The sequence below is a fragment of the Thalassophryne amazonica genome, chromosome 6, assembly GCF_902500255.1.
Source record: "Thalassophryne amazonica chromosome 6, fThaAma1.1, whole genome shotgun sequence".
In the NCBI taxonomy this organism is placed as follows: domain Eukaryota; kingdom Metazoa; phylum Chordata; class Actinopteri; order Batrachoidiformes; family Batrachoididae; genus Thalassophryne; species Thalassophryne amazonica.
The window spans coordinates 17302941-17330128 of record NC_047108.1 but is presented as its reverse complement, the minus strand read 5'-3'; the positions used below and the strand labels follow the sequence as shown (position 1 = coordinate 17330128).

The 27188-nt window shown below is 43.5% G+C and overlaps 1 protein-coding gene across 6 annotated transcripts in view; it reads left to right on the top strand.

Moving 5' to 3' along the window:
• Positions 1–27188, top strand: part of srpk3 (SRSF protein kinase 3) — a 78572-nt gene that overhangs the window by 14604 nt on the left and 36780 nt on the right. For all 6 annotated transcript variants that reach the window (XM_034171821.1, XM_034171824.1, XM_034171822.1 and 3 more), the window contains exons 3-8: positions 14071–16157; positions 16322–16430; positions 21068–21155; positions 21491–21578; positions 21870–21976; positions 26708–26873. In XM_034171821.1, the coding sequence (XP_034027712.1) occupies positions 14071–16157; positions 16322–16430; positions 21068–21155; positions 21491–21578; positions 21870–21976; positions 26708–26873 (2645 nt within the window). The remainder of the gene's footprint in view (positions 1–14070; positions 16158–16321; positions 16431–21067; positions 21156–21490; positions 21579–21869; positions 21977–26707; positions 26874–27188) is intronic.

Here is a 27188-nt window from a genome sequence, read left to right as displayed (position 1 = left end):
AAACAAAGGAATTCAGCCGAGAGGGCGGGACCACATCTCACTCAAGGCCTGCCCACAGGGAAATGACGTCACCGACACGCGTGAAAAAACTCTCGCATGCGCACAAGGGTTCAAGCATGATTGGTGTAATCGCATGTCAATCAAATCCATATAGTTTTTTTTTTTTTTTTTTTATTATAAAACTGCCGGTTAGTTTTATAAGACACCTCGTATTCGCAATAAAAATCCGACGAGAGGGGTGGACCACTGCTCACACAAAGCCTGCTCACAGGCGAATGACGCAACCGACAGGCGTGAAAAAACTCATGCATGCACACGAAGGTTCAAGCTTGGTTGATGCAATTACACGTGATTCAAATCCATATGGTTTTTTGCAAAAAATATAAAGGTCCGATACTTTTCTAACAGACCTCGTATTTATGAATGTGGTTTCTCTCAGCATAATGCTTTGTTTGTAATTTATTTTACTTGTTAGATTTGTGTTGAACTGCAGAAATTTTAAGGACGAATTGACCTGAAGTTTGTCTATGTGATCCAGCAGCACTGGCCGGCCTTCAGGCTGCAGGCGAGTCTCAGCAGGTTCTCAGGATTTCATGTTCAGATCAGATTTCCTTGATTGTTTTTGCGCCAACAGAAACACAGTACGTGATTAGAGGTCAAGTCCGAGTGACTCTGCTCCATTAATAGACCCAGTGATGGAACCGTGATCCACCATCTCTCTCATGTACCCTCACAGAAGTCTATTTTGGTGCAGGCTGTTCAAACCTCAACAATGCTTGTTAGACGGTCACAGCGGCTCGCTGTGTCAGTCATTTTATCCATATTAGTAGCATCATCACTGCAGATTTAAAATCTGCTTCATTCGACTCTGCAGCCATCTGCATCATCCTAAAAATGTCACAGCATCAGCACATGAAACTCAGAATGCCTCAGATGGAATTGACTCAATACCGAGACAAACACCTTGTGTTCACAAATATGGATACATTTACAAGACACACAGAAATCACAACAACAAAGATTTAGGCTGTTAGTGACCATCCGATGATACAGTAGGATTACTTTGTGCACTTCCGTGAATGGACTCAACATGGCATTCGCAACAAATGGTACGGAAGCCACCGTACCAGTGGCTTCCAGTGGTTTGTTTGCTGTTCTGACGCTCTTCCGAACTTTACACGGTTGTGTACGTTGCTTTTATTTCTGTTTAGCACTCTTCTGGTTAAATGTATCTACTCTGAATCTTATTTAACTACAGTCCTGTTGTGAATCGCTAGCGGTTAGCTTTCGACTCCCCCCAACGCCATTACTTTTATAACTGTGTTTTTTTTTTTTTTTTTTTTTTTTTTAACCTGTTTAATACTTCTGTTAGTTTTTCAGTGTAACTGCTGTGAATTTTAATGTATTTATTTACGTCTGTTTGAATCCTGTGTTAGACTTAGGAGTGGTTACCTGATTCATTATTGGTTAGCTTGTGGTTGCTTGGCTATACTCTTGAATTTCTTAGTGCACAAAGTACACTACACCCTCCGTAAATCCTGCGTGATGTTGGAAGATAGGGTGGCTCTCTTAGAGCCGTGTCCATAAGTTAGAACAGCTTCTTAGCTCAGTGGAGTTAGATGTTATGGGCACTCCAGATGAGGTTAGTGTTGGGCCGGCTAGCGTTCCCATTAGCATCAGCCTAGAAACGCTGGCTGTGGAGAACGGGTTTCGGACTGTGGCTAGGCGGAGGAAGCCCCTTAGGGCTTGGTGCCCGGTTATGGTACCTCGATCACACTCGACACTGTGAATTGGTTCTCCCTGTTGTGAAAGTGTAGGTACACGGACCCACAACAGGGGGCGTAATGAACGGACAATGGAGAAAGGTGAATAACAAGTTTTACTGTTGTGAAACGAGCACAACGAATACAACAATTAACAATTTGGGGTCGAATCCGCTGGTGTCGTGTGGGCAGGCTCGAAGGTAGGAGACGTCCGTCTCAGTCGAACCGGAACCACCCAGATCTCCTCTGCCACCGAACCCTGGAAATACTGGAACCGCCAAGTCCCGAATTCCCAGGTGGCCACTGCCTCCGCTCGTCGGATCCGGTACTGCTGGCGGGAGAGAGCAACAACACACAGGTGTGGATGCGACAGCACCCAGTAACGGAGAGGGGAAGAGCCGCCTCCACCTCTTGTCAATGTATAGCAGGAAGGTGAGTACTTATCCAAGCAATTTAGCTATCAGTAGTCAGCAGTCCTGAAAAGGTTTAACAAGTCTTAGCTGGTTATTCAGAATATGAATGCAGAGAACGTTACCTCAGTCTTAAGGCGATATCTCGGCACTGAGGTGGAGACGCCGTCCTGATGATATACCCCCGGGCTGAGTGGAGTCAGCTGTGTCCAGTAATGGGTGACAGCTGTCACCCTGACTGCTCTCGTACGGCGGCGGCGCCCTCTGATGCCTGGAGCCCGCACTCCAGGCAGGGCGCCCTCTGGTGGTGGTGGGCCAGCAGTACCTCCTCTTCAGCGGCCCACACAACACTCCCCCTTAGATTTGCCTGATGTGAATTCTCCGAGCCCACGAGTGACTTCCACTCCTGTCTCCAGGCTGAAACGCCAGACTTTAGTGATGGGGGATTCTATCACCCGCAAAGTCAGGTTACAGACGCCGGCTGACGTTAAATGTATTCCTGGGGCCAGAGCTCCTGCCATTGCATCCCATCTTAGGGTGCTGACACTGCAGAAGCATGACACTGCATGAGATATAGTCACATAATTATTCACGTCGGCACCAATGATGTCAGGAAGAAGCACTCAGAGGTCACAAAAAATGGGCATAGAGAGGACTTGACCTTGCCAGAAAGATGTCGGCATCGATTAATAGTCTCTGGTCCCCTCCCCTCCCGGGGTACTGATGAGGCGTTTAGCAGGCTGACATCGTTAAATAGGTGGCTGTTGCAATTTTGTAGAGAGCAAGGCTTTAGCTTTATTGATAACTGGCCTTCATTCTCGGGCTGCTGTGGCTTGCTGATGCCGGACGGCCTCCACCCTACTGGGGAAGGTGCCGCCATCTTGTCTGCGAACATAGATGGAGCTGTACAGGGAGGATAACATTAGGAATTTACAGCAGGCCACGGAGCAGGTGATTAAAGACCCTGCAAGGCTTATGACAAATGTGGGTGTGGAATCCATTAGCTTAGCGGGGAAATTAGTGCAGAAAATCCACTATGGTGATAGTACAGTTTATCTGCCACGGAGGGAAATTCAACAAGTTGAGACAGTGGCCTACTTCCGTAGACTTGTCCATAAAAATCCTAGAGGGATATGCTTTGCAAATTTAATGCCATTACTACATTGGATGATGTTGAAATTGAGGATGGCCCAGTGGTTGTTCGAGCATTATCACAGATTTTGTGTCTGCTACCTACACATCACATGGAATGTCTCAAACCTAAACATACTTCTAGGCATCTTATATATGCTACTCTGGAACCACCCTAAACCAAAACAGTTCAACTGTCAACCCCACTGAGGTCCTTAGTCTGTGTCTCATTAACATAAGATCACTATCCTCAAAATCATTAATTAATGATTTAATTATGGATCATCACTTAGATATGATTGGGTTATGTGAAACCTGGCTTAAACCTACAGCTGTCCTCCCGTTCAATGAGGCCTGCCCACCAGCATATACATTTAGTCACATCCCTCGTGAAACCTGGCTTAAACCTACAGCTGTCCTCCCGTTAAATGAGGCCTGCCCACCAGCATATACATTTAGTCACGTCCCTCGTGAAACCTGGCTTAAACCTACAGCTGTCCTCCCGTTAAATGAGGCCTGCCTACCAGCATATACATTTAGTCACGTCCCTCGTGAAACCTGGCTTAAACCTACAGCTGTCCTCCCGTTAAATGAGGCCTGCCTACCAGCATATACATTTAGTCACATCCCTCGTGAAACCTGGCTTAAACCTACAGCTGTCCTCCCGTTAAATGAGGCCTGCCCACCAGCATATACATTTAGTCATGTCCCTCGTGATGCGAAGCAAGGCGGGGGTATTCTTATTTTTCAGTCTAGGTTTAGCTTATTAGCTGTTGGGGGTCACGAATATAACTCATTTGAGCATCTGATTCTCCGCTTTGCTCAGGATATTATGCATTGCCAAGGTCAGAAGAATAAAAATCAGCCATATTACTTTGCCACTGTATATAGGCCTCCTGGCCCATATTTAAATTCTAGATGAATTTGGTGTGTTCATCTCTAACTTGTCAACTAGTGCAGATAACATTCTGATCATTGGTGACTTTGCCGTTGATTATAAATAAGCCTTCTGATTCCCTCTGCAAATCATTTATGGAAATTGTGGATGCATTAGGATTTCGGCAGTGCATTCGGGACTCAACGCACATTAGTGGAAATACCCTGGATTTGGTTCTTGCACTTGTTTATTTGATCCTATACCAACAAAACTGTTTGAGGACCTGTGGCCTGCTCTTGGGCCGACTGTGCTGGAAATTATTCATCTTTCTTTAATTTCTGGATCTGTTCCTAAATGTTTCAAATCTGTAGTGATTAAACAATTACTTAAGAAACCTAATGTTGACTCTACTGTATTGAAAACTGTCGTCCGATATCAAATCTATCATTTTGCTCTAAAATTCTGGAAAAAGTGGACCACCTTACTGAGAACAATCTCTGAGCCACTGCAGTCTGCTTTTAGAAAATGTCATTCCACAGAGACGGCTTTCACTAAAGTAGTGAATGATCTGCTTGCAATGGATTCGGACACCACTGTGGTTCTTGTGCTGTTAGATCTCAGTGCTGCATTTGATACCATGGATCATCATATTCTACTTGATAGGCTGGAAAATCAGTTTGGGATTACTGGGAGTACCTTTGCATGGTTGATGTTATAGTTGACCAGTTGTTCTCACTTTGTTTTGTACAGTAACGCTACTTAGTGACATGAAATTTGGGGTTCCACAGGGGTCCATCTTAGGCCCCCTGCTTTTCTCCCTTTATATAGCACCCCTTGGGTACATATTGTGGCGTTTTGGGATTACCTTTCACTGCTATGCTGATGATACTCAGTTATACATGCCGATAACTGCTGGTAATTTCATTCACATAAACTCCTTAGAAAATTGCCTTGCATCAGTGAGAAGTTGGATGTCTAAAAACTTCCTACTTATAAACTCTGATAATACTGAAATGATGGTTCTTGGTCCAGTGAGACATCGGCATCAATTTGACCAGTTAACGCTTAGCCTAGTCTTGTGTGTCATACATCACACTGACAAAGTGAGGAACCTTGGGGTAATTTTGATCCTACATTGTTCTTTGACCTCCAAATGAGAAATATTACGAGGACTGCTTTCTTCCACCTGCGAAATATAGCGAAGATTCATCCTATCCTGTCTATGTCTATGGCTGATGCTGAGATGCTCATCCATGCATTTATTTCTTCTAGATTGGACTACTGCAATGTTCTATTTTCTGGTTTACCGCAGTCGAGCATTAGGGGTCTCCAATTAGTTCAAAATGCTGCAGCCAGACTTTTGACACGAAGCAGAAAGTTTGACCACATTACACCCATTTTGGCATCTCTTCACTGGCTTCCTGTTACTGTGAGATCAGATTTTAAGGTTGTGCTACTATTCTATAAACTTGTTCACGGACTGGCACCTCCCTACCTAGCTGACCTAATTAAACCTTATGTACCAGCCCGGGCTTTGTGTTCTCAAGGTGCAGAACTACTTTGTGTCCCTTGGGTGAATAAGAAGTCTGCTGGTCACAGAGTTTTCTCTTATCGTGCACCTGTTCTGTGGAATAATCTCCCTGCATCAATAAAACAGTCATTCTGTGGAGATTTTCAAGTCCAGACTTAAGACGCACTTATTTTCCCTTTCGTGTGGCTAGCAGTGGTGGGCACAGTTCTGCTGACCGCTAATTATCATTATCGGATTAGCTTTTCAGATAACCATCATCGGACCAATTATCTTCCCATAAGTTTAGGTCTGATCATTTTTAGACCGCTAACATTTTTGCAGACATAGTTTTTTGTAGTAGATACGCAGTTCTATCCACTACAAACAGAGAAGAGCTGGTTCCAGAATAAACTGCTCTATCCTCTGCAGGCAAAGGAGAATTGGTCATAGAAAAGAAAAAAAGATTTCTTTTGACCCCATACTAATTCGCTGACAATAGCACCCAGGTCCTCCAAGAGGCATAGAGTTTTAACTTATGGTTAGAATTTTAACCAAACTAATTTCGGACAAGTTATTTAAATTAAGGTCACGTCTGAAGTTTTATAAAGTGAAAATATCAGATATATGTTTTAGTTTTAAAGTAATGCTCTAATTTTGAAGGTTTTAGTGTGGACATGGTGTGTGTGCAGTGCATTATGGGTAAAAGTTCATGACAGGAGAAATGCATTTGAGACACTCTGATCAGGCTCCACACGGACAACAGCATTAAAATCTTTGTATATTGTGCCTAAAACTCTCGTGAATATATTCTCTGGGTTTATAAACGTTATTGTTTGTTTTATGTAAAGTGCCAGAAGAAGCCCAAGTGGCTTTTCCAAAAGCCGAAATTGTGATTCAGGCCGTGTGATATAACCGGCGTCAAAATGCATAGAACACTGCCATCTACTGGTGACCAGTTATATCGCAGTGTTTTCGACCACAGGATTTTAAAATTATCTGTAGGTTTCCAAAACCTGAGAGACCCCACACGTGGAGATAAAAACAAATCATAGATCTGACAGGCTTAGTTGTACAGTGTGTGGTGTCAGCCACACGGTAAAAACAACACACACAAACAGATTTCACACACGGACATTCCCAGGTCAAACACCTCGCTTTCTGATTGGCTGCATGTCACATTTAGCTCCTCACGTCCTTCTTAACACACCACACACGGCAGGAATATCTGATAAGATTATATTTAGCGTCATCACGATTGTTGGGGCGTCCTTAAGATTGTCGGAAGGGGAAGATTGGGTCCGATATCGGCCTAATTATCTTGCCATGTGAACCAAGCTTGATGTTATGACACCTCACGGAGCGACTGATTGGTGCGTTATGACACCGCCCCGAACATGTTTTCACTATTATTTGATTTCTTTGTGCGACTGACATCATTATTCAAGCATTCAAAAGGCGATTCCTATCGCCACACAACTCCAACCACACACGAACGTTTTTGACAGTTCTTGTTATTGAAAGAAACCTTGTCTCCCTAACCCGATAGAGTTGTGATGTCATCACGCATGCGCTTAGGTGCTATCTTGCGGGATCTTGAAAATTTCTTTTTTCTATACAAATGAAAAAAATGACATATTTTACAAAAGCACATTTATTTGTAAACAGCAACACGTTACATCGATTCACTTCTGTTGGTTTTTACATAGAATGAATGAATCAACCAATCAGTATGAGTGGAGGCTTAGTTACCCATAATCCCCTCTGGGCATCTGTGTGTTAATGTTCACTCATCACTCGTCTTCAACCGCTTTTCCGGGTTCAGGCCATGGGGGCAACAGCTCCAGCAGGGGACCCCAGACTTCCCTTTCCTGTGCCACATTGACCACCTCTGACTGCGGGATCCCGAGGCGTTCCCAGGCCAGTGTGGAGATATAATCTCTCCACCTAGTCCTGGGTCTTTCCCGAGATCTCCTCCCAGATGACGTGCCTGGAACACCTCCCTTGGGAGTCAACCAGGAGGCATCCTTATCAGATGCCCGAACCACCTCATCTGGCTCCTTTCAACACAAAGGAGCAGCGACTCTACTCCGTGCTCCCCACGGATGACCGAACTTCTCACCCTGTCTCCAAGGGAGACACCAGCCACCCTCCTGAGGAAGTCCATTTCGGCCACTTGTACCAGCGATCTTGTTCTTTCGGTCACGACCCAACACTCGTGACCATAGGTGAGAGTCGGAACGAAGATTGACCAGTTGATCGAGAGCTTCGCCTTTTGGGTCAGCCCCCTTTTCGTCACAACAATACGGTAGAGCGAATGCAATACTGCCCTTGCTGTGCCGATTCTCACGCGCCATCGTCCCCTCACTTGTGAACAAGACCCCGAGGTACTTGAACTCCTTCACTTGGGGCAAGGCCGTATTCCCTACCCTGAGTAGGCAATCCATTGGTTTCCTGCTGAGAACCATGGCCTCAGATTTAGATGTGCTGATCCTCATCCCAGCTGCTTCACACTCGGCTGCGAACCAATCCAGTGAGTGTTGGAGGTCACCGGCCGATGAAGCCAACAGGACCACATCATATGCAAAAAAACAGTGACGAGACCCTGAGCCCGGAAAACCTCCTCCCCCCGACTACACCTCGATATCCTGTCCATGAATATCACAAACAGGATTGGTGACAAGGCGCAGCCAAGGCGGAGGCCAACTTCCACCGGAAATGAGTCCGACATACTGCCGAGCAGCTGAACACAGCTCTCGCTTTGCGAGTACAGAGATTGGATGGCCCTGAGAAGGGACTCCCTCACTCCATACTTCCGCAGCACCTCCCACAGTATCTCCCGGGAACCTGATCATACACCTTCTCCAAGTCCACAAAACGCATATAGACTGGGTGGGCATACTCCCAGGCACTCTCCAGGATCCTTGTCAGAGTAAAGAGCTGGTCGGTTGTTCCACTACCAGAACGGAACCTGTTCCTCTTCAATCCGAGATTCGACTATCAGCCAAACCCTCCTTTCCAGCACGCTGGAGTAGACTTTACTAGGGAGGCTGAGTAGTGTGATGCCCCTGTAGTAGGCACACACTCTCTGGTCCCCCCCTTAAATATGGGGACCACCACCCCAGTTTTCCACTCCTTAGGCACTGTTCCAGACCTCCACGCAATGTTGAAGAGACGTCTCATCCAAGACAATCCCTCCACACCCAGAGCCTTCAGCATTTCTGGACAGATCTTATCAACCCCTGGGGCCTTGCCACTGCAGAGTTGTTTGACTACCTCAGTGACTTCCACCAAGGAAATTGATTAAAAAATCATCCATCAGCTTCCAGCTCTGCCCCTGCTATAGAGGATGCTCCGGTCTGATGCAGGAGTTCTTCAAAGTGTTCCTTCCAGCGCCAGATTACATCCTCAGTTGAGGTCAACAGACTCCCATTCTTACTGTAGACAACTTGGATGGTTCCCCTTTTTTTTTTTTTTTTTTTTTTTTTTGGTGCCCCATGGTCCGCCAAAAGCACCTTGGTGCCGACCGAAAGTCCTTCTCCATGGTTGCTCTGAACTCCTCCCACACCCGCTGCTTTGCCTCCCCCACAGCAGAGACTGCCACCCTTCGGGCCTGTCGGTGCCTTGCAACTGCCTCTGGAGTCCTCCAAGATAACATATCCCGGAAGGACTCCTCCTTCAGTCGGACAGCTTCCCTGACCACCGGTGTCCACCACGGTGTTCAGGTGTTGCCGCTTCTTGAGGCACCTAAGACCTTTAGGCCACAGCTCCCCGCTTCAGCAATGGAAGCTTTGAACATTGCCCATTCTGGTTCAATGCCCCCATCCTCCACAGGGATGCTAGAGAAGCTCTGCCGGAGGTGTAAGTTGAAGATCTGCCAGACAGTGGGCTCCTCCAGACGTTCCCAGTTCCCCCGCACTATCCGTTTGACCTTGCCAGGTCTGTCCAAAGTCCTCCCCCACCCTCTGATCCAACTCACCACCAGATGGTGATCAGTTGACAGCTCTGCCCCTCTCTTCACCCGAGTGTACAGAACATGCGGCCTCGAATCAGATGATACGATTACAAAATCGATCTTCAGCCTAGGGTGCTCTGGTACCACGTACACTTATGAGCATCCTTATGTTCGAACATGGTGTTCATTATCAGTTATCTGTAGCTTCCAATAACTTTTTAGGCAGTTTATCAGTTTAGCGTAAAAAATAAATAAATAAATAAATAAATAAAACTTAGCTGATTACCAGTTATTGAAGCTAATTTTTTGATTAGCTGTGCCCACCACTGATGGCTAGCATACTGGCATAGTAGAGTTCTACTGTTTTTACTCTTTTAAATCATTTTATTAGTAAACAAAGCATGCCGCGGTCTCAACTTTACCTAAAATCTGGATCTTTTAGTGGACCTTAGGGCTAGTGGCCGGCGAGCTCCTTAGCTTTTCTTGTTGTTTAATGCTGACAAATTATTCTGTATTTCTTGTCTTTCTGATGCCCGATTCTGTTTTTTCTTCCTTTTAAAGGTGCAGCCCCATCCAGAGATGGGTGTGGTATTTGTGCTGGAGACCCTCCTGTCCTGTGCACCAACAGTATTTCCTGTATATTCATTTTGTGAATTGTTCTGTAATTTATGTCTGTAGCATGGCCCAAGCAGAAGGTCACCCCTTTGAGTCTGGTCTGCTTGAGGTTTCTTCTGCAGAGGGAGTTTCTCCTTACCACTGCTGCTCTGGGGGTTAGTAAAGTTAGACCTTACTTGTGTTAAGCACCTTGAGGCAACTCTGTGATTTGGTGCTATATAAATGAAAATAAATTGAAATTGAAAATTAAAACAGCTGTGGAGACTGCTGAAAACAAAGTACTTGTGTTTCCGACAGTGTTGAGAAGCATTGTGGAAACATCCCAGAGTGCTGCTGAATGGAATGTAGTTGCTAATGTTTACAACCCCTGGCAATAATTATGGAATCACCGGCCTCGGAGGATGTTCATTCAGTTGTTTAATTTTGTAGAAAAAAATCAGATCACAGACATGACACAAAACTAAAGTCATTTCAAATGGCAACTTTCTGGCTTTAAGAAACACTATAAGAAATCAGGAAAAATAATTGTGGCAGTCAGTAACGGTTACTTTTTTAGACCAAGCAGAGGGAAAAAAATATGGACTCACTCAATTCTGAGGAATAAATTATGGAATCACCCTGTAAATTTTCATCCCCAAAACTAACACCTGCATGAAATCGCATCTGCTCGTTAGTCTGCATCTAAAAAGGAGTGATCACACCTTGGTGAGCTGTTGCACCAAGTGGACTGACATGAATCCTGGCTCCAACAAGAGAGATGTCAATTGAAACAAAGGAGAGGATTATCAAACTCTTAAAAGAGGGTAAATCATCACGCAATGTTGCAAAAGATGTTGGTTGTTCACAGTCAGCTGTGTCTAAACTCTGGACCAAATACAAACAACATTGGAAGGTTGTTAAAGGCAAACATACTGGTAGACCAAGGAAGACATCAAAGCGTCAAGACAGAAAACTTAAAGCAATATGTCTCAAAAATCGAAAATGCACAACAAAACAGCCATTGTTGGAAGCATCAGGGATGATAGAGAGAAGGAGTACAGGAGCCTAGTGAAGGACTTTGCTGCCTGGTGCCACAAACCATCTACAGCTCAACACATCAAAGACAAAGGAGCTGGTCATTGATTTTTGGGAAGTCAAGACTGAGTCCGTGATCAATTTTGATCGAGGGAGCTGAGGTGGAGGCTGTGGATTCTTACAAGTACCTCAGCTGTGGCTGGACAGCAAACGGGACTGGACAACTCTACACCAGCAGGGTGTACTTTCTGAGGAGGTTGTTGCTGTTTAACATCTGCAGGAAACTCCAGTGGATGTTCTACCAGTCCATAGTAGCCAGCGTCCTCTTTTACACCGTGGTGTGCTGGGGGCAGCACATCCAAGGAGGACACATCCAGGCTGGACAAACTGATCAGGTGGGCTGGCTCCGTGGTTGGCATGAAGCTGGACTCTCTGGTGACGGTGGCAGAGAACATAACACTGGACAGACTACTGGACATTATGGACAATGCCAGTCACCCTCTGCACACCATCATCAGCAACCAGAGGAGCCTCTTCAGCCACAGACTGCTCCTTCCTAAGTGCAGGACCAACAGACTGAAAGGCTCCTTTGTCTCTCAGGCCATCAGACTGTACAACTCCTCACTCAGGAGGAGGAGGAGTAACAGGAAGACAAAGGTCAGGAATGAAAGGAACAGTAGTAGCCAATAAACCAGTATTGCTCAGTTTTTCTGGTATTTGTATTGCAAACTTTATATATATATATATATATATATATATATACTTTCACTTTTGATACTCTCTGTGCTGCTAGAACCTCAATTTCCTTGAGGGAGTCTTCCCAAGGGATCAATAAATTTCTGTCTAATCTATTCAGCGTGTTCAGCACATTTTTCATATGCTGGCTAAATCGTCAGTGTGTGGCAGGGCCCTTAGTTCGGTGAAACGCCTTGAGGCAGCACTGTTGTGATTTGGCACAGTATAACTAAAATAAATTGATGTGTGCGAGTGTATGGCTTTGATCACGGAGAAACTGAGGAGAGCTGACATTTGCCTTTTGGTATGCTTATGTGTTTTGGGTCAAGGATGAAGGCTGCAAAAACTGTGAACAGTGGATGTTGTGCTACAATGCACCATGGAAGTTCTGGATTTTAGAGTTTTACATGTTATTGTGGTTCAAATTAGTGTCGTTAGTGTTATTGATTTATTGTGATTTTTGTAGTTCAGTTGGGCACCGCAGTCTCGTTTGAGGGCAGGTGCTAAAGGTGTAAATTATGATGCGCATGGCGCAATTTTTGTACATGTAGACACAGCCTTCATCCGTCCCCATCAGAAACATGGCACTTTCTCTGAGTTTTTGGGTAAATTACATAGCAAACAAAGTGAAAATGCAAGGAAAAAGTGACAATGCCGTGGAAACTGGACATATTTTGGTTTATTTATGATCCGCAGCTCAAACATATTGAGGCGAGAGAATGCAGCTACTCTAGCTAGGTGTGTAGGCTAACACTTAATACACAACCTCTTCCATTTGCCTCCTCTTCCCTTCTCCATTGGGAGCTGAGAAAAACTCTACTTTTCGCGACTGCTTCTGTGATTGCACCCGAAAACAAAACAGTACACCATTTTTCTGTTAGAAGCGATGCTGTTTGTGGAGAGAGACTAATCCCCAGGCAGAGTGTGGGAGTGTCAGCACAAACCATTCAGAGGATGGGGGTTTCAGTAGAAACCATTTTAAATCGGCACGTTTGCGAGGTGGCAGTGAGTATGCTTTGTAGTTTGCCGGACTGAATGGTTTGTGCTGAAACTCGCACACTCCGCCCGGGGATTTGTCTCTCCTGTGTTTGTGCAGGCTGTCCCTGGATGTGGTCAAATCCCATGATATCACACAGGGGTTCAAATGAGACTGTGTTGCCCTATTGGTTTAGTGAGTTTTGTTAAGTGTCATGTTGCTGTTACCATGAGTGAAAAGTGTTCTCCGTTTGATGTCTTCCACTGCTATCTGTGGGTGTGTAAAAATAAATGATTAGCACTTTTAGCAGCTGTTGGTAGCTTCATCCCTTAGGTCCACTTACTGCATGATTATGAGAAAATAAGCAGCTCATAACCACTTAATGTTCACACCAAAGCAAACTGCTATGAGAACCACTGCACAGTCCCTAAAAATATGATTGAATAAATACTCGAACCCAGGGTAGCCTGTTATCTCAGATGCTTCAGACCTGAAGAGAGGAGTGTGTTCAAGCTTCTCTTGTAACTCACTGAGCCACCTACGCGTCACCTCCACATACGGGCTTCATATCAACTGTTCTGGGTCTCTTTAGAAAACCTACGGGTGACATCGCACAGCGTTTGTCCAGTGTGTGTATATACAGTACATGACTGTGGCTTCAAATCCTCTTTATTTAATTAAAATAATAATTAATCCAATACAAAAAAAAAATTCAGAGCTTTCATGAAAAAGAACAAAAAAACATTCAAACTTGGGTTTGACCCAGACTGACGAGGATCACCCGATATAAGAAATTACAGGACTCAAACTGCTGGGAGAGGGTTAATGTCTCACCGATTCCTCCAGCTGTTCCGTCCCACTTCCCTCAATGCTCTGCTTATTAGGGGATTTATCTGAAATCACTTCAAGCCAGATCAACAGTAATTTACTCCTCACTGCTCTTACTATGACCAAAAACAGCCTGTCCTTATCACTTCATGTCAAAGAACATCATAAAGTTTTGCCTGTTTCCTCCTCTGGTCTCATCCTGATGAAGTGGAGTTTCTCTTGCTTTTTATTTATTTTAACATTTTTCTCTCCATTTCAGGTTTGATGACCTCTGTGACCTTCAGACTCTCAATGCTGAGAGCAACCTGCCTGCAACACTGCCACAGAATCCCAATCAGAATGGCAAATCACAGCCCCTAAATGGTCCAAGCTCCTCCATGCTGATGCTTGGTGAAATGGCACCTGAAGATACCCATAGCACCATGCCCCCACCCCAAGAAAAACGACCATATGCCACAATGTTATCACCAGAACCTGCTGCCGTGTCCTGCCAAAGACCCACCTTTTCACCACCTCAGAATGCCCTTCAAACCTCTCCTCCGCGTCAGAAAACCCTCCAAGTCTCTCCGCCTCCTCTAAATGCTCCTTTACCATCTCAGTCATTTGGAAACACCTTACAAACTAATGTGCTGCCTTCAGGGACTTACCAGATTCTCAGGCAGTCTCTTCCATCTGCCTCCCAATTTCCTTCCCACTGTCCCACTCAGTCACCGCTAACTGTTTTCACAAATTCCTCCCACTCTTTTCATAGATCTCCTCAAAATATTACTCATAGTCTTTCTGAGAGCCAAATAGATTGTTTATGTAAAGAGAATATTTCCTACAATTCCTCCATGTCACTGCCAACCGGAGACCAGATTATCGCCCACAGCGTCCCTAAATCTCCTCCACTTTCAGATACAATTATTACCCAGAATTCTTCTTTGTCACCTCCATCCGGAGACCAGATTATCGCCCCCAACATCCCTAAATCTCCTCCACTTTCAGATACAATTATTACCCAGAATTCTTCTTTGTCACCTCCAACCGGAGACCAGATTATCACCCCCAGCGTCCCTAAATCTCCTCCACTTTCAGATACAATTATTACCCAGAAATCTTCTTTGTCACCTCCATCCGGAGACCAGATTATCGCCCCCAGTGTCCCTAAATCTCGTCCACTTTCAGATACAATTATTACCCAGAATTCTTCTTTGTCACCTCCAACCGGAGTCCACATTACCGCCCCCAGTGTCCCTAAATCTCGTCCACTTTCAGATACAATTATTACCCAGAATTCTTATTTGTCACCTCCATCCGGAGACCAGATTATCACCTACAGTGTCCCTAAATCTCCTCCACTTTCAGATACAATTATTACCCAGAATTCTTATTTGTCACATCCATCCGGAGACCATATTATCACCTACAGTGTCCCTAAATCTCCTCCACTTTCAGATACAATTATTACCCAGAATTCTTATTTGTCACCTCCATCCGGAGACCAGATTATCACCTACAGTGTCCCTAAATCTCCTCCACTTTCAGATACAATTATTACCCAGAATTCTTATTTGTCATCTCCATCCGGAGACCAGATTATCACCTACAGTGTCCCTAAATCTCCTCCACTTTCAGATACAATTATTACCCAGAATTCTTATTTGTCACCTCCATCCGGAGACCAGATTATCACCTACAGTGTCCCTAAATCTCCTCCACTTTCAGATACAATTATTACCCAGACTTCTTATTTGTCACCTCCATCCGGAGACCAGATTATCACCTACAGTGTCCCTAAATCTCCTCCACTTTCAGATACAATTATTACCCAGACTTCTTATTTGACACCTCCATCCGGAGACCAGATTATCACCTACAGTGTCCCTAAATCTCCTCCACTTTCAGATACAATTATTACCCAGAATTCTTATTTGTCACCTCCATCCGGAGACCAGATTATCACCTACAGTGTCCCTAAATCTCCTCCACTTTCAGATACAATTATTACCCAGAATTCTTCTCAGTCACCAGTACCCTTTTCTCGGCATCCTGCCAAACCTCATCCCTCTCCTCCATTAAGCCCCTCCCACGCTGACCCTTTTCCACTGACCTCCATAACATTCACCTCCAGTGCCTCCTCCCACCTCTACAGTCCGCTTTGTACCTCCTCTTTCCTCTGCTCCCCAGACTATATGGCCACACCCATTGCTCCTCCCCTGCCACCAATGCTGGCGCCTTCTGATCCTCTAGTGATCACACCCCCTCTGAATTTGAGCCCGCCTCCTCCAGAGTTAACCCCACCCCCTGCACACCTATTGGGCTCTGATGATGAGGAGCAGGAAGATCCGTCAGATTACTGTAAAGGTAAACTATAAACTCTTGAGACACAGACATTATCTAGTTTAACTTCTTCGTCTGGACCTGGTGCGTAGAAATAGGTTGATAAATATTGTGGACAATCTTTTTCACCCTGTCTTTAAGGGATTGTGCCTGAATTCTCATTTGTTTTACATCTTTATCTGTTGCAGGTGGTTACTACCCAGTCAAGATTGGAGATCTGTTTAATGGGAGGTATCATGTGGTCAGGAAGCTAGGCTGGGGACATTTCTCGACAGTTTGGCTCTGCTGGGACCTGCAGTACGAAACACAAAACACAGAATTACAGCTGCAACCCTTATTTTCATTATTCATCACACTGCAGATTGAATTTTGACTAAATTGCCACCAAGATGATATTTCCTGCAAAAGATCAAACCTGCAACATAACCCATGTTTAATCTATTCCCAAATCAGAAAAGGTTGGGGAGTTATGGAAAATTCTTACGGTGCATCCAGAAAATATTCACAGCGCTTCACTTTTTTCACATTTTGTTAAGTTGCAGCCTTATTCCAAAATGGATTCAATTCTTATTTATTTCCTCAAAATTCTACACACAATACCCCATAATGACAATGTGAAAAAGTCCACCTAGGGTAAATTGGACATGATTTGTAAAGGCACAAACCTGTCTACATATAAGGTCTCACAGTTGACAGTCAGCACAAACCAAGTATGAAGTCAAAGGAATTGTCTGTAGACTTCTGAGACAGGATTGTCTTGAGGCACAAATCTGGGGAAGGGTACAGAAACTTTTCTGCTGCTTTGAATGTCCCATTGAGCACAGTGGCCTCTATTATCGGTAAATGGAAGATATTTGGCTCCACCAGGAACCTTCTCGAGCTGGCCGCCTGTCTAACTGAGCGACTGGGGGAGAAGGGCCTTAGTCATGGAGGAGACGAAGACCCGATGGTCACTCTGTCAGTGCTTCAACATTCCTCTGTGGAGAGAGCAGAACCTTTCAGAAGGACAACCATCTCTGCAGCAATCTGCCAATCAGGCCTGTATGGTAGAGTGACCAGATGGAAGCCACTCCTTAGTAAAAGGCACATGGCAGCCCACCAGAGTTTGATAGAAGGCACCTGAAGGACTCTCAGACCATGACAAAATAAAATTCTCTGGACTGATGAGACAAAGAGCGAACTCTTTGGCACCATGTTTGGAGGAAACCAGGCACCATCCCTACAGTGAAGCATGGTGGTGGCAGTATCATCCTGTGGGGATGTTTTTCAGCAGCAGGAACTGGGAGACTAGTCAGGATTGAGGGAAAGATGAATGCAGCAATGTACAGAGCCATCCTAGATGAAAACCTGCTCCAGAGCGCTCGTGACTTCAGACGACAGTTCATCTTTCAGCAGGCCAATGACCCTAAGCACACAGCCAAGATATCAAAGGAGTGGCTTCAGGACAACTCTCAGTGTCCTTGAGTGGCCCAGACCTGAATCCGATTGAACATCTCTGGAGAGATCTGAAAGAGGAATGGGTCAAACTGCCAAAAGGCCAAGCTTGTGGCATCATATTCAGGAAGAGTTGAGGCTGTAATTGCTGCCAAAGGTGCATCAACAAAGTACTGAGCAAAGGCTGTGAATACTTATGTACAAGGGATTTCTTAGTTTTTTATTTTTTCAGAAATTTGTAAAAAAAAAAAAAAAAAAAACTTTTTTCATGTTGTCTTTATGGGGTATTGTGAGTAGAATTTTGAGGAAAAAAATAATTTAATCCATATTGGAATAAGGCTTTAAAATCACAAAATGTGGAGGAAGTGAAGCGCTGTGAATACTTTCCAGTTGGACTCTATGCGTAACTAATATTCGTATCCATCAGTCCCCAAAAAATCCATATAGGTCGAGACTTGGACTATTGTACTGTCAAACTACATGTTGCAAACAAAAATCTGTATACTGCAAAATAAAAACAATTTTAAAATTATTAGTTATGCCAAATTGATTGCTAATTTCCAGTTGGCTGGACATTCCTGATTTAGCAAATCACGTGACAGGAGCAGCGAGGATGTTTTGGAAAAGATAGGTGCACCAAGCTTGTGGCATGATAATCAAGAAGACCTGAGGCTGTAATTGCTGCCAAAGGTGCATCAACAAAGTATTGAGCAAAGGGTGTGAATACTTATGTACGCGTGATTTCTTTTTTTTTTTTTTTTTTTTTTTTTGTCATAATAAATTTGCAAAAAAAAAAATCATGTTATCATTATGGGGTATTGTGAGGATTTTGAGGAGGGGGGAATTATTTACTTCATTTTGGAATAAGGCTGTAACATAACAAAAGCAGGGTTCTAGCTAGCGCAAACTTGCGTTACGGCCCATTGCGCTATAATTTTGGACCAACGCTCATTTTCAGTACAGCATAACGGGTCTGTAATCAACTGTTTCTGCAGCGTGACTCCAGTTTGAAGCGTGAAACAATGAAGCAATGCTTCGATTCAATGGCTCGTGGCTCTTTGATTCGCTGCTCTTCAGAAGCGGTAAGTCCGCTTCTTAACCCCACTCAAAGCCATGAAAATATCATGAGTCACTTTTGTGTGTATTAAAGTCACTAACTGGGACTCTTGTCTTGTTGCAGTAAACAAACGAGAATCGTCTTCCGTTCCGCTGTCACAGCTCCAAATGCTCCACGGCTCTCTGCTGAGACAGAGTCCGCTCGGAATTAATAACTTCAAAACGAATTGCCGCTTTAAATAAAATAAATAAATGACACCTCTTACAAACGTTGCAATACAGACGATAAACTACAATCGACTAAAACATTTTTTCCTCCCAGAATGAGACATCCTGCATTCTTTATGAACTTGACGTGCAGAACAGCGAGCTGTAAGAGCTCAGCTCATAGGTATGGAAATACATTCATGCCAGTAATAATGTCTGAAAGGAAATGCTTTTGACAAAAACTAACAGATTTTATTTCTGTTTATGTCCAAAGATCAAGGATCCACCATGTAGAGTTTATGTCCAGAGTTTAAGGATCCAGTAACCAGTTTCATATTTATTTACTTTAAGACGCAATAAAATGTTCAATTTCAATTTAATCAGCTTATAAAGCACCAAATTACAACAAAAGCCATCTCAAGGTGCCTGTTCAACATAAAAAAAATTAAACTAAATAAATAAAAATCAAATACCTAATTAAAAACAGAAGTAAAGGAATAAAACATAAAATAAAAACTACTCATAAGAAAGAGAATAAAAATAGGTTTTAAGTCTTGACTTAAAAATGTCCACGTACTCGGACTGCCTCACTGAGGGCAATGTACTGGCTAACCCAGAATGAGATTGCCCACTCAACAAACTTCCCCAGCCTTCTGGACATGATGAAGGGACTTGGGCTGTCGTACCTGGCTTTTTCCCTTTGGGTACCCCTAGAATGGCCAATTTTTAGCTTAAATTTTCAAAAGCTGTCCCCTTTCTGCACCATCCCCCCCCCGGTCGCTTTGCTCCCTCGACATTACCGCTACGCTAAAATTTTATCCTAGCTAGAACCCTGAAAATGAAAAAGTGAAGTGTTCGGAATACTTTCCGAATGCACTGTACTTTGATTTATGTTTCATTGCAGACATTAACGCAAGATATTTCATGATTTGTGTGGTCTGCTTATTTTCATTTAATATACATACATTCCTGCATTTCAGGCCTGTAACACATTCCAAAACAAGTTGGGATGGGGGCAACAAAGAAAGAAATATTGGAAGTAATTTGCATATTTCTCCTTCTAATATGCAGAATATCCTTAAATGATTTAAGAGATCTGGAGGAATTTCAGTGTGTAACGGTGCAAGCCTAAGCACTGCATCAACAGCAGTCATTCATCAATAGCTGATATAGTCACATGGGTAAGGGATTACTTTGGAAAACCTTTAAGCACTACAATATGGAGTTAAATTCACAAATACCACTTAAATCTTGACTGTACAAAAAGAAACTTTGTTACACTTTTTGAGAAGTGGTGTGGACCTCTCTGTGCTCAGGGTTGGACCCATCACTCGGTGGATACGTGTATTGTGGTTACATGAATTGGTATTCCATGTCTTTTTATGGAAGAAATGGACACTGTGTGCTCTGGACCAAAGATGAAAAGAAAAAAAAAAGTCCAGCCTGTTATAGTTAGGGTCTGTCAAGATCTGGTGTTGTCAATGTCATTGTTAGGTCAGTTACACTCTGCAAATTCAGCATTAAGGGAGAAAAGTAAATTGAGATTTTAGAACAACATATGCTGCCTTCAAGGTGACATCTTTTCCAGAAACGCCCAGGCATTATTGAACAACTCGAACCAAAAAACCACATTATATTCTGCACACATTAAAAAGGCATAGCTGCAGAAGAGGCTATGGATACTGGACTGGCCTGACCTGTCCCAGGTGCAGAATGTGGAGAATTTTGAAATGAAAAATGCAATGACGATGACCGCATCGTGCTGGACACCTTAAGAAGTTTTTGCAGGAAGAATAAGACAAAATGACACCTGAGATGTTTCGTTTGGTGTTCTGAGCAGAAAGACAACTTTTTATGATTTGGGATTGTATATTTTAGTGGGCTAGTTACAAAAGTTGTGTATTTAACAAATTTTTGGCATAAATGAGTGTCTATAAGTGTAACTAAGTGTGGGCAGGAGATTAGAGGATGATGCACACACTGTAAATCTTCAGATGTTTTTTTTTTTTTTTTTTTTTGTCTGTCCTCCACTGCCATCTTCCAGAATGGTCAAAATACAAACACACTTGGTGCATCATTAAAAATCATCCCTTCACTTAATGCGCTGGTGAGTAACTGGGGTTTAGTTGTTAAACGTTTCACTCCTAAAGATTCCATCTGGATGGTTTTATTTGGTTATTTTCGATGGATCAGACTGTACAGTTCACGCTACTGATTGAATCTGTGTGTCTGCTCAGGAAGAAGCGTTTTGTGGCACTTAAGGTGGTGAAGAGCGCTCCACATTACACTGAGACAGCTCTGGACGAGATCAAGCTGCTGCGATGTGTAAGTTTTCAATAAATCGACACTCTTGCAGGAAGTGAGCCACCACCTTATCTGTGTCACGTCTCCACACTCAGTCACCATCTGTAGCATCAGACAGGTTCGCACCTCGCTTTCTTTAATCCCCTTAACAAAACATTGGAAAACTCAGGAATTTGTTTTGTTTATTTGGATCATACCAGAAAAACTACCAAATGGGATCGGAGGGAACTTTTTCAGCTGAGTTTGAAGATCACCTTTTTTCATAGAATGCTGCAGTAGTCTGTTGGTGGCTGTGGACAGTTTACTGTACTTTGCATTGTGGAATGTTGTGCGAAATGTGATGTGTGTTTGTATAGGTCAGGGACAGTGACCCCTCTGACCCCTACAGAGAAACCATTGTCCAGCTCATCGACGACTTCAAGATCTCTGGAGTCAACGGAGTTCGTATCCTTTATCAGTTCATTCTCACATTCGTCTGTCAGCCCTCACGTCTCTGTTTTCTTTCCGACCATCCGCCTGTCTGCCCTCACCTGTCTGTCCTTTCCCGTCCGTCCGTCCGTCTGCCCTCGCCTGTCTCTGTCCTTTTCCTTCCGTCTGCCTTCGCCTGTCTCTGTCCTTTCTCCTTCGTCCGTCCGTCTGTCTGCCCTCACCTGTCTCTGTCTCTCTGCCTTCTAAAGCCTGTCTGTCCTCACATCTCCTTGTACGGTGGTCTGTATTTTCCTCATCATCTCTCAGATGTCTGTATGGTTCTGGAGGTTTTAGGTCATCAGCTGTTGAAGTGGATCATCAAATCCAATTACATGGGACTTCCACTGGTCTGTGTCAAAGCCGTTATCAGACAGGTACCACAATATATTCATACACACACTTACACTTATTTGTTTTGACAGGAGCTTCAGAAAGGAATCATAGAGGGACATTGTTTATTTGGACCTCCTCTCAGTCTGCGGGTTGCTGATGTGACATCAACAGCAGGGCGTGGCCTCAGTGACTGATTTTAAGGCCTGGTCTCATGGCACTTAATGAAGGGCAACGAAGCCCAAACGAAACAAGAAATCTGGACTTTCGTTGGCATCGTTTAACCTTTGCGCAGCTTCGTTCCTGCAGCTGGGCTTCATCAGAATTTTTAAACTGTTGAAAAATTTGAAGGAATGCTGCAGAAAACTGTCTGTATTTCGTTTTGCTGTTGTTCTTGATGTTTTTTTATATCGTTTACTTAGGTTTTGTAACGTTAGCGTTTAGGTTGACTTCATTCAACCAGCTCAATGTTTTTATACAGTACAGAAGCCGTTTCTGAGTGCTGCTGCTTCATGTACCTTTGGAAACTACAGGGCAAACTCAGGCTTTTTCTTTGGATTTTTTTTTTTTTTTATCTGGGTGGGAGTCAGCTTCACTGGGCTCATGCACCTTATATAGGCCAGAATTAATCTTTTGTGTGGATACAATTAATTATTTTACCAAAAATAAAATTAAAACCACACTCCTGCAACAAACTGCTAAATTTGAAACAACATAAAAGTCGTGTAATTTCCAACGGTACTTGAACGCAGTGGCAGCAGCAGCCATTGCCTCCTGCATGCGCTTATTTTTTGTTAAATATAACAACATCCAATCTGCTTTATTTATACAGCACATTTAACACCAAAGATGTTTCAAAAGTGCTGCACATAGAATCAACATAGATCAGACCCCAGTAGTCATGAAATAAAGTAAAAATAAGTAAAATAACAATAAAAAATAAATAAAACATGCAAAGATAAAAAAAAAAAAAATTAAATCAACAGAAATAAATAAATACAGTATACAAAAGATAAAACCAATAAAATCAACCTGGATAAAAAAAAAAAAACAGTAAAAACCAAACAATAAAACAGAGGACCAAACAACTCACGCTGTGTTAAAAAACGGAGAATAAAAGTGGGTCTTCAGACGAGACTTAAAACACTCCACTATGGGGGCTGTTCATATGTGGAGGTGCAGAGCGTTCCAGAGTCTGGGACTAGCCACAGAGAAAGCCCTGTCCCCCCCCCCCTGGTTTTAAGTCCCTTCTTATGCACCACGAGCTGGAAATGACCCTCAGACCTCATAGCATGCGCTGGAGAGTACGTTTGGAGGAGGTCAATAATGTATTGAGGGGCCATTCCATTTAAAGCTTTAAAAACAAACAATAAAATCTTAAAATCAATTCTAAAATTTACAGGAAGTCAGTGCAAAGAATTGGGATTATGTGATCACGTTTGCAGGCCCCTGTTAAGTCATGTTGCAGCATCCTGGACTAACTGCAGACTCACCACACACTAAGAATCTGAGTGTAGGAATGACAATCCAGTCCTGTGTACGTGGCAACAGGTAGATGCTTCAGATGAGTATATAAAAAGCTGTTCTGGAAGGCAGAATTCACATTGTCGATCAGCTGCAGCTGGTGGAAATAACCTCACATGGGGAGTCAATGCTCGGCATTCACATGGAGTGATCAATTTACTGCTCTGATATATTCAGTCATCTTTGCACTTATATTTTTTTCAGCCTTTTGACGGTTTTCTGTTATAAATCAATATATATGGCTTAGTAATGTAATACAGCGAAATTGCAGCTACCATGGTAAACCACCGTTGTTTGTTTGTTTGTTTTAATTGGAGCAAGACAGAGTGCACAGCGTGTCATCAGCCAGCGAAGATTCTGATAATGGAGATGATTCTTCTTGTTCTGGATGAGGGACCAGAGCAGGTGGATTCACTGACGTGCGCGCAGATCTCCACAGTGGGTCGGGTCACACGCTTCGGTTTACAACTTCTCCAGGACTCACCCACTATGAGCCGCAGAGATGCAGGCACACACTGCTCCATCAGTGGCTCCAGGCATGTTTCGTTTAAAGCGTGTAGATCATTGTTAGCTTTGGTTTCGTTTTGTTCCTTTTTGCGCTCTTCATTCGCAGGCTATTCGGTGATAAAGCTCGTTCATCCACCTTTTCTCAATGATTTGTGACTTTTTTTTTTTTTTACTTTTTTCCCTTCATTCAGGAATTGTCGAATGCTGTGTGACCGGGCCATTACACAGGAGCAAAGGGAATTGGCTCAGGCATGACCTCGGTGACATAAATGGGACCTGGCCTTATTTCTGGATCACTGAGTCCTGCTTAGCTTCCACTTAGACTGAGTCTGTGATGTCTTGTCAGGTTGTTGGTGGGTAAAAAAACAGAACGGTAATTAAAGGTTTTGATTGGGATATTTGTTGTTGGCAGAATTCATCGCTTTGTTTCTTAAACTGATGCAAAGGTCTCAGAGAGAACAGCGAATCCTTGCCCACATTTCAGAGCATGAGGTGCGTAGAGACCAATGTTAAACAGCTTCAAAATACTTGAGTTGACTAATCTTTGGAGGGGGAAGAAACCTTTTTACTATATATTAGAGTGAGGCTAGGAAATTGACCTCTAACCCTTGATCACTGACCAGGTCTAACTGGATTCAAACCAATTGTTACTGTCAGGTCGGACGGCAGCCTGGCACCAGGAGTGGCTGGACCCGCAATACAGACTCCCAGACTAGGCTTAGGTGTGAATGAAATCATGGTCTTTATTCCAGGCTCTGGTAAGGTACACATGTGATCATTCAGCGAGGCAGAGGTACAAGCAGGGTTAGGCTGAGACGCAGTCATGAACAAGCAGGTTTCTGTGGCATGAGCAAACACGGACATCTGGGGAGAGGCGAGAGGCATAGTCGAGGATAACAGAGCAGAAATCGGAACACGGCTAGGCAAACTCAGGACTGAAAGATGGGTGCTGGAAAGTGTACAAAGACAACAATCTGGCAAAGGTGTGGTGACTGGGAGGAGATTAAATAAGCAGGTCTTAACAAGGTGCACGTGAGGAGAAAGATCTAGAAAAGGGGTGTGGCTTCTGGACAAAGAGTATGGATGGGGCAAGATGGCAAAGTGGAGTGATGTAATAGACACGTGAGCTGATGCAAGAGCAGGAGTGAAGGCAAACACAAAGCAGACAGCATAAAAGTGAGAGAGACATGATGGCAGGTGCAGGGCAAGGAGTAAACATATTAAGATGGGATGTGAGGGCGAACTGAAAACAGAGATAACATCGAGTCTAAGGACAGAATATAACTATGAACTGGAACTAGAAACTGGCATCAACATGAGTCTAATCAGAGAACAGTAAGAAAATGAACACAAAGACTAGACTGAAACTAAGAAATAAACTAAGTAAAAGAAAGACTAAGTGCTAACCAAAACCCAATATGCCAGCACAACTGATAACACCAATGAGCTGAACAAAGTAAACAAATGATTAATGATCAAAAACACAAACTGGTAGAACAAAACTAGAACTGAATTTATGGCCAAAGTATAAAAGTAACAAAGAAACAAAGTGGCAAAGCAAAATGGAACGTGGAATAAACACATGATGAAAATGACTAACTAATAAAATAAAGCTGGGGCAGATCGAGATGAACCAAAGAAAGAGGCAAAATAAGGATTAAAGCCTAGATCAGGGACACTTGCCACCCAAAGGACCTGCCAAGTTTGATCAAAATCAGTCTAGGCAACTTTTAAAATTATTCACTAGCCTAGACCCCGTTCAGACTGGGGTTAGCAATCCAGCATGAGCAGGATTTGTGCCAAATACATCTAGAGCCAGATAGATTTTTTTTTTTTTTTTTTTCGCAATGGCACAAATCTGATTTAAGACTGGCTGGTTTTCTTTTGAATCATCTGTTAGATGGTTTTCTATTAGAGGGGGATTTGCTGAGGTCTTAACACAAATGTGGCTAAAATCCAGCTAGCTTAGTGATCGCGACGTTAACATCTTTACCTTGTCTGTCCGCCCACAGCGTCCTCTGCACGTTGATGCCGCTCGGTGTGGCTACAGTGGCGAGGACGGCAAACGGCCTTCTTTCTCTGCAGGTTCTTCTTGACAAGAAAATACACTGGGTGGTGTGCTCTGACGTCCAGATCTACTTTCTTGAGCTGGACTGAAGTTGGACACGTGTAGGATGAGCCAGATTTGAAGCATAGGTCTGAACAGTATATGGCTAGAAAGTAATCAGACTGTATTCAACATAAGACAGATTGCAGCCACAGTCTGAATGGGGTCAGAGAGACCAAAGTGATAACAAGCTAAATACCATGACTCCTGAAGGTTATTAAACTGACACGGATTATGTTTAAAATACATCTGATATAGAGTAGGAAGTGCGTTGGAGAAAGTGGGACAGGCCCATATTTGGACCACCAGGGACTTGGACACGAGGCCTGGGTAGTCACGTCTGTGACTCAGAAAGTAGGATTTTTATTAAGTCATTATGAAGGTGTGTCCCTTTAACTCATATCGAGTCATTCAAGATCTCACGAGTCATCTTGACCTTTTGTAACTCGCACTGCTGTAACTTGTGACTTGGACACTCTGGATCACGTGTCCCCTGCCTGACATGGATCCAACTTCAGTACTTCACACGAGCTTTTCGCCTCATGTGATGTGACATCAGCAAACTGTTCTGAGTTCGATGCCTTAACGCGACGTCTGACTCAACTGTTACCTTGGTAACCTGTGAAATGTGTTGCAGGTCCTGCAGGGACTAGACTACCTCCACACCAAGTGTAAGATCATCCACACCGACATCAAACCGGAGAACATCCTATTGGCTGTGGATGAGGTTTACATCAGGAGACTGGCGGCTGAGGCAACCGTCTGGCAACGAGCAGGAGCCCCACCCCCTTCCGGGTCATCAGGTGAGAAAGCATGGTTAGATTAGACGATGTGTCTGGTTCAAGTGTACAACCCAAACCGCTACAACGTATTTAAATTTGACAAACACACAATGACCACTTCAGTGTTTGCAGGCTATTTGATATTTCGATTTTAATTATTTTTGCTGCGCCTTGATTAATATATATATATATATATATATATATATATATATATATATATATATATATATATATATATATATATATATATATATATATTTTTTTTTTTTTCCTTCAGTATGAAATGGTGGGGGGGGGATATAGCGATCAGCGTGTCTCTGTCTGTCTGGCCGTCTG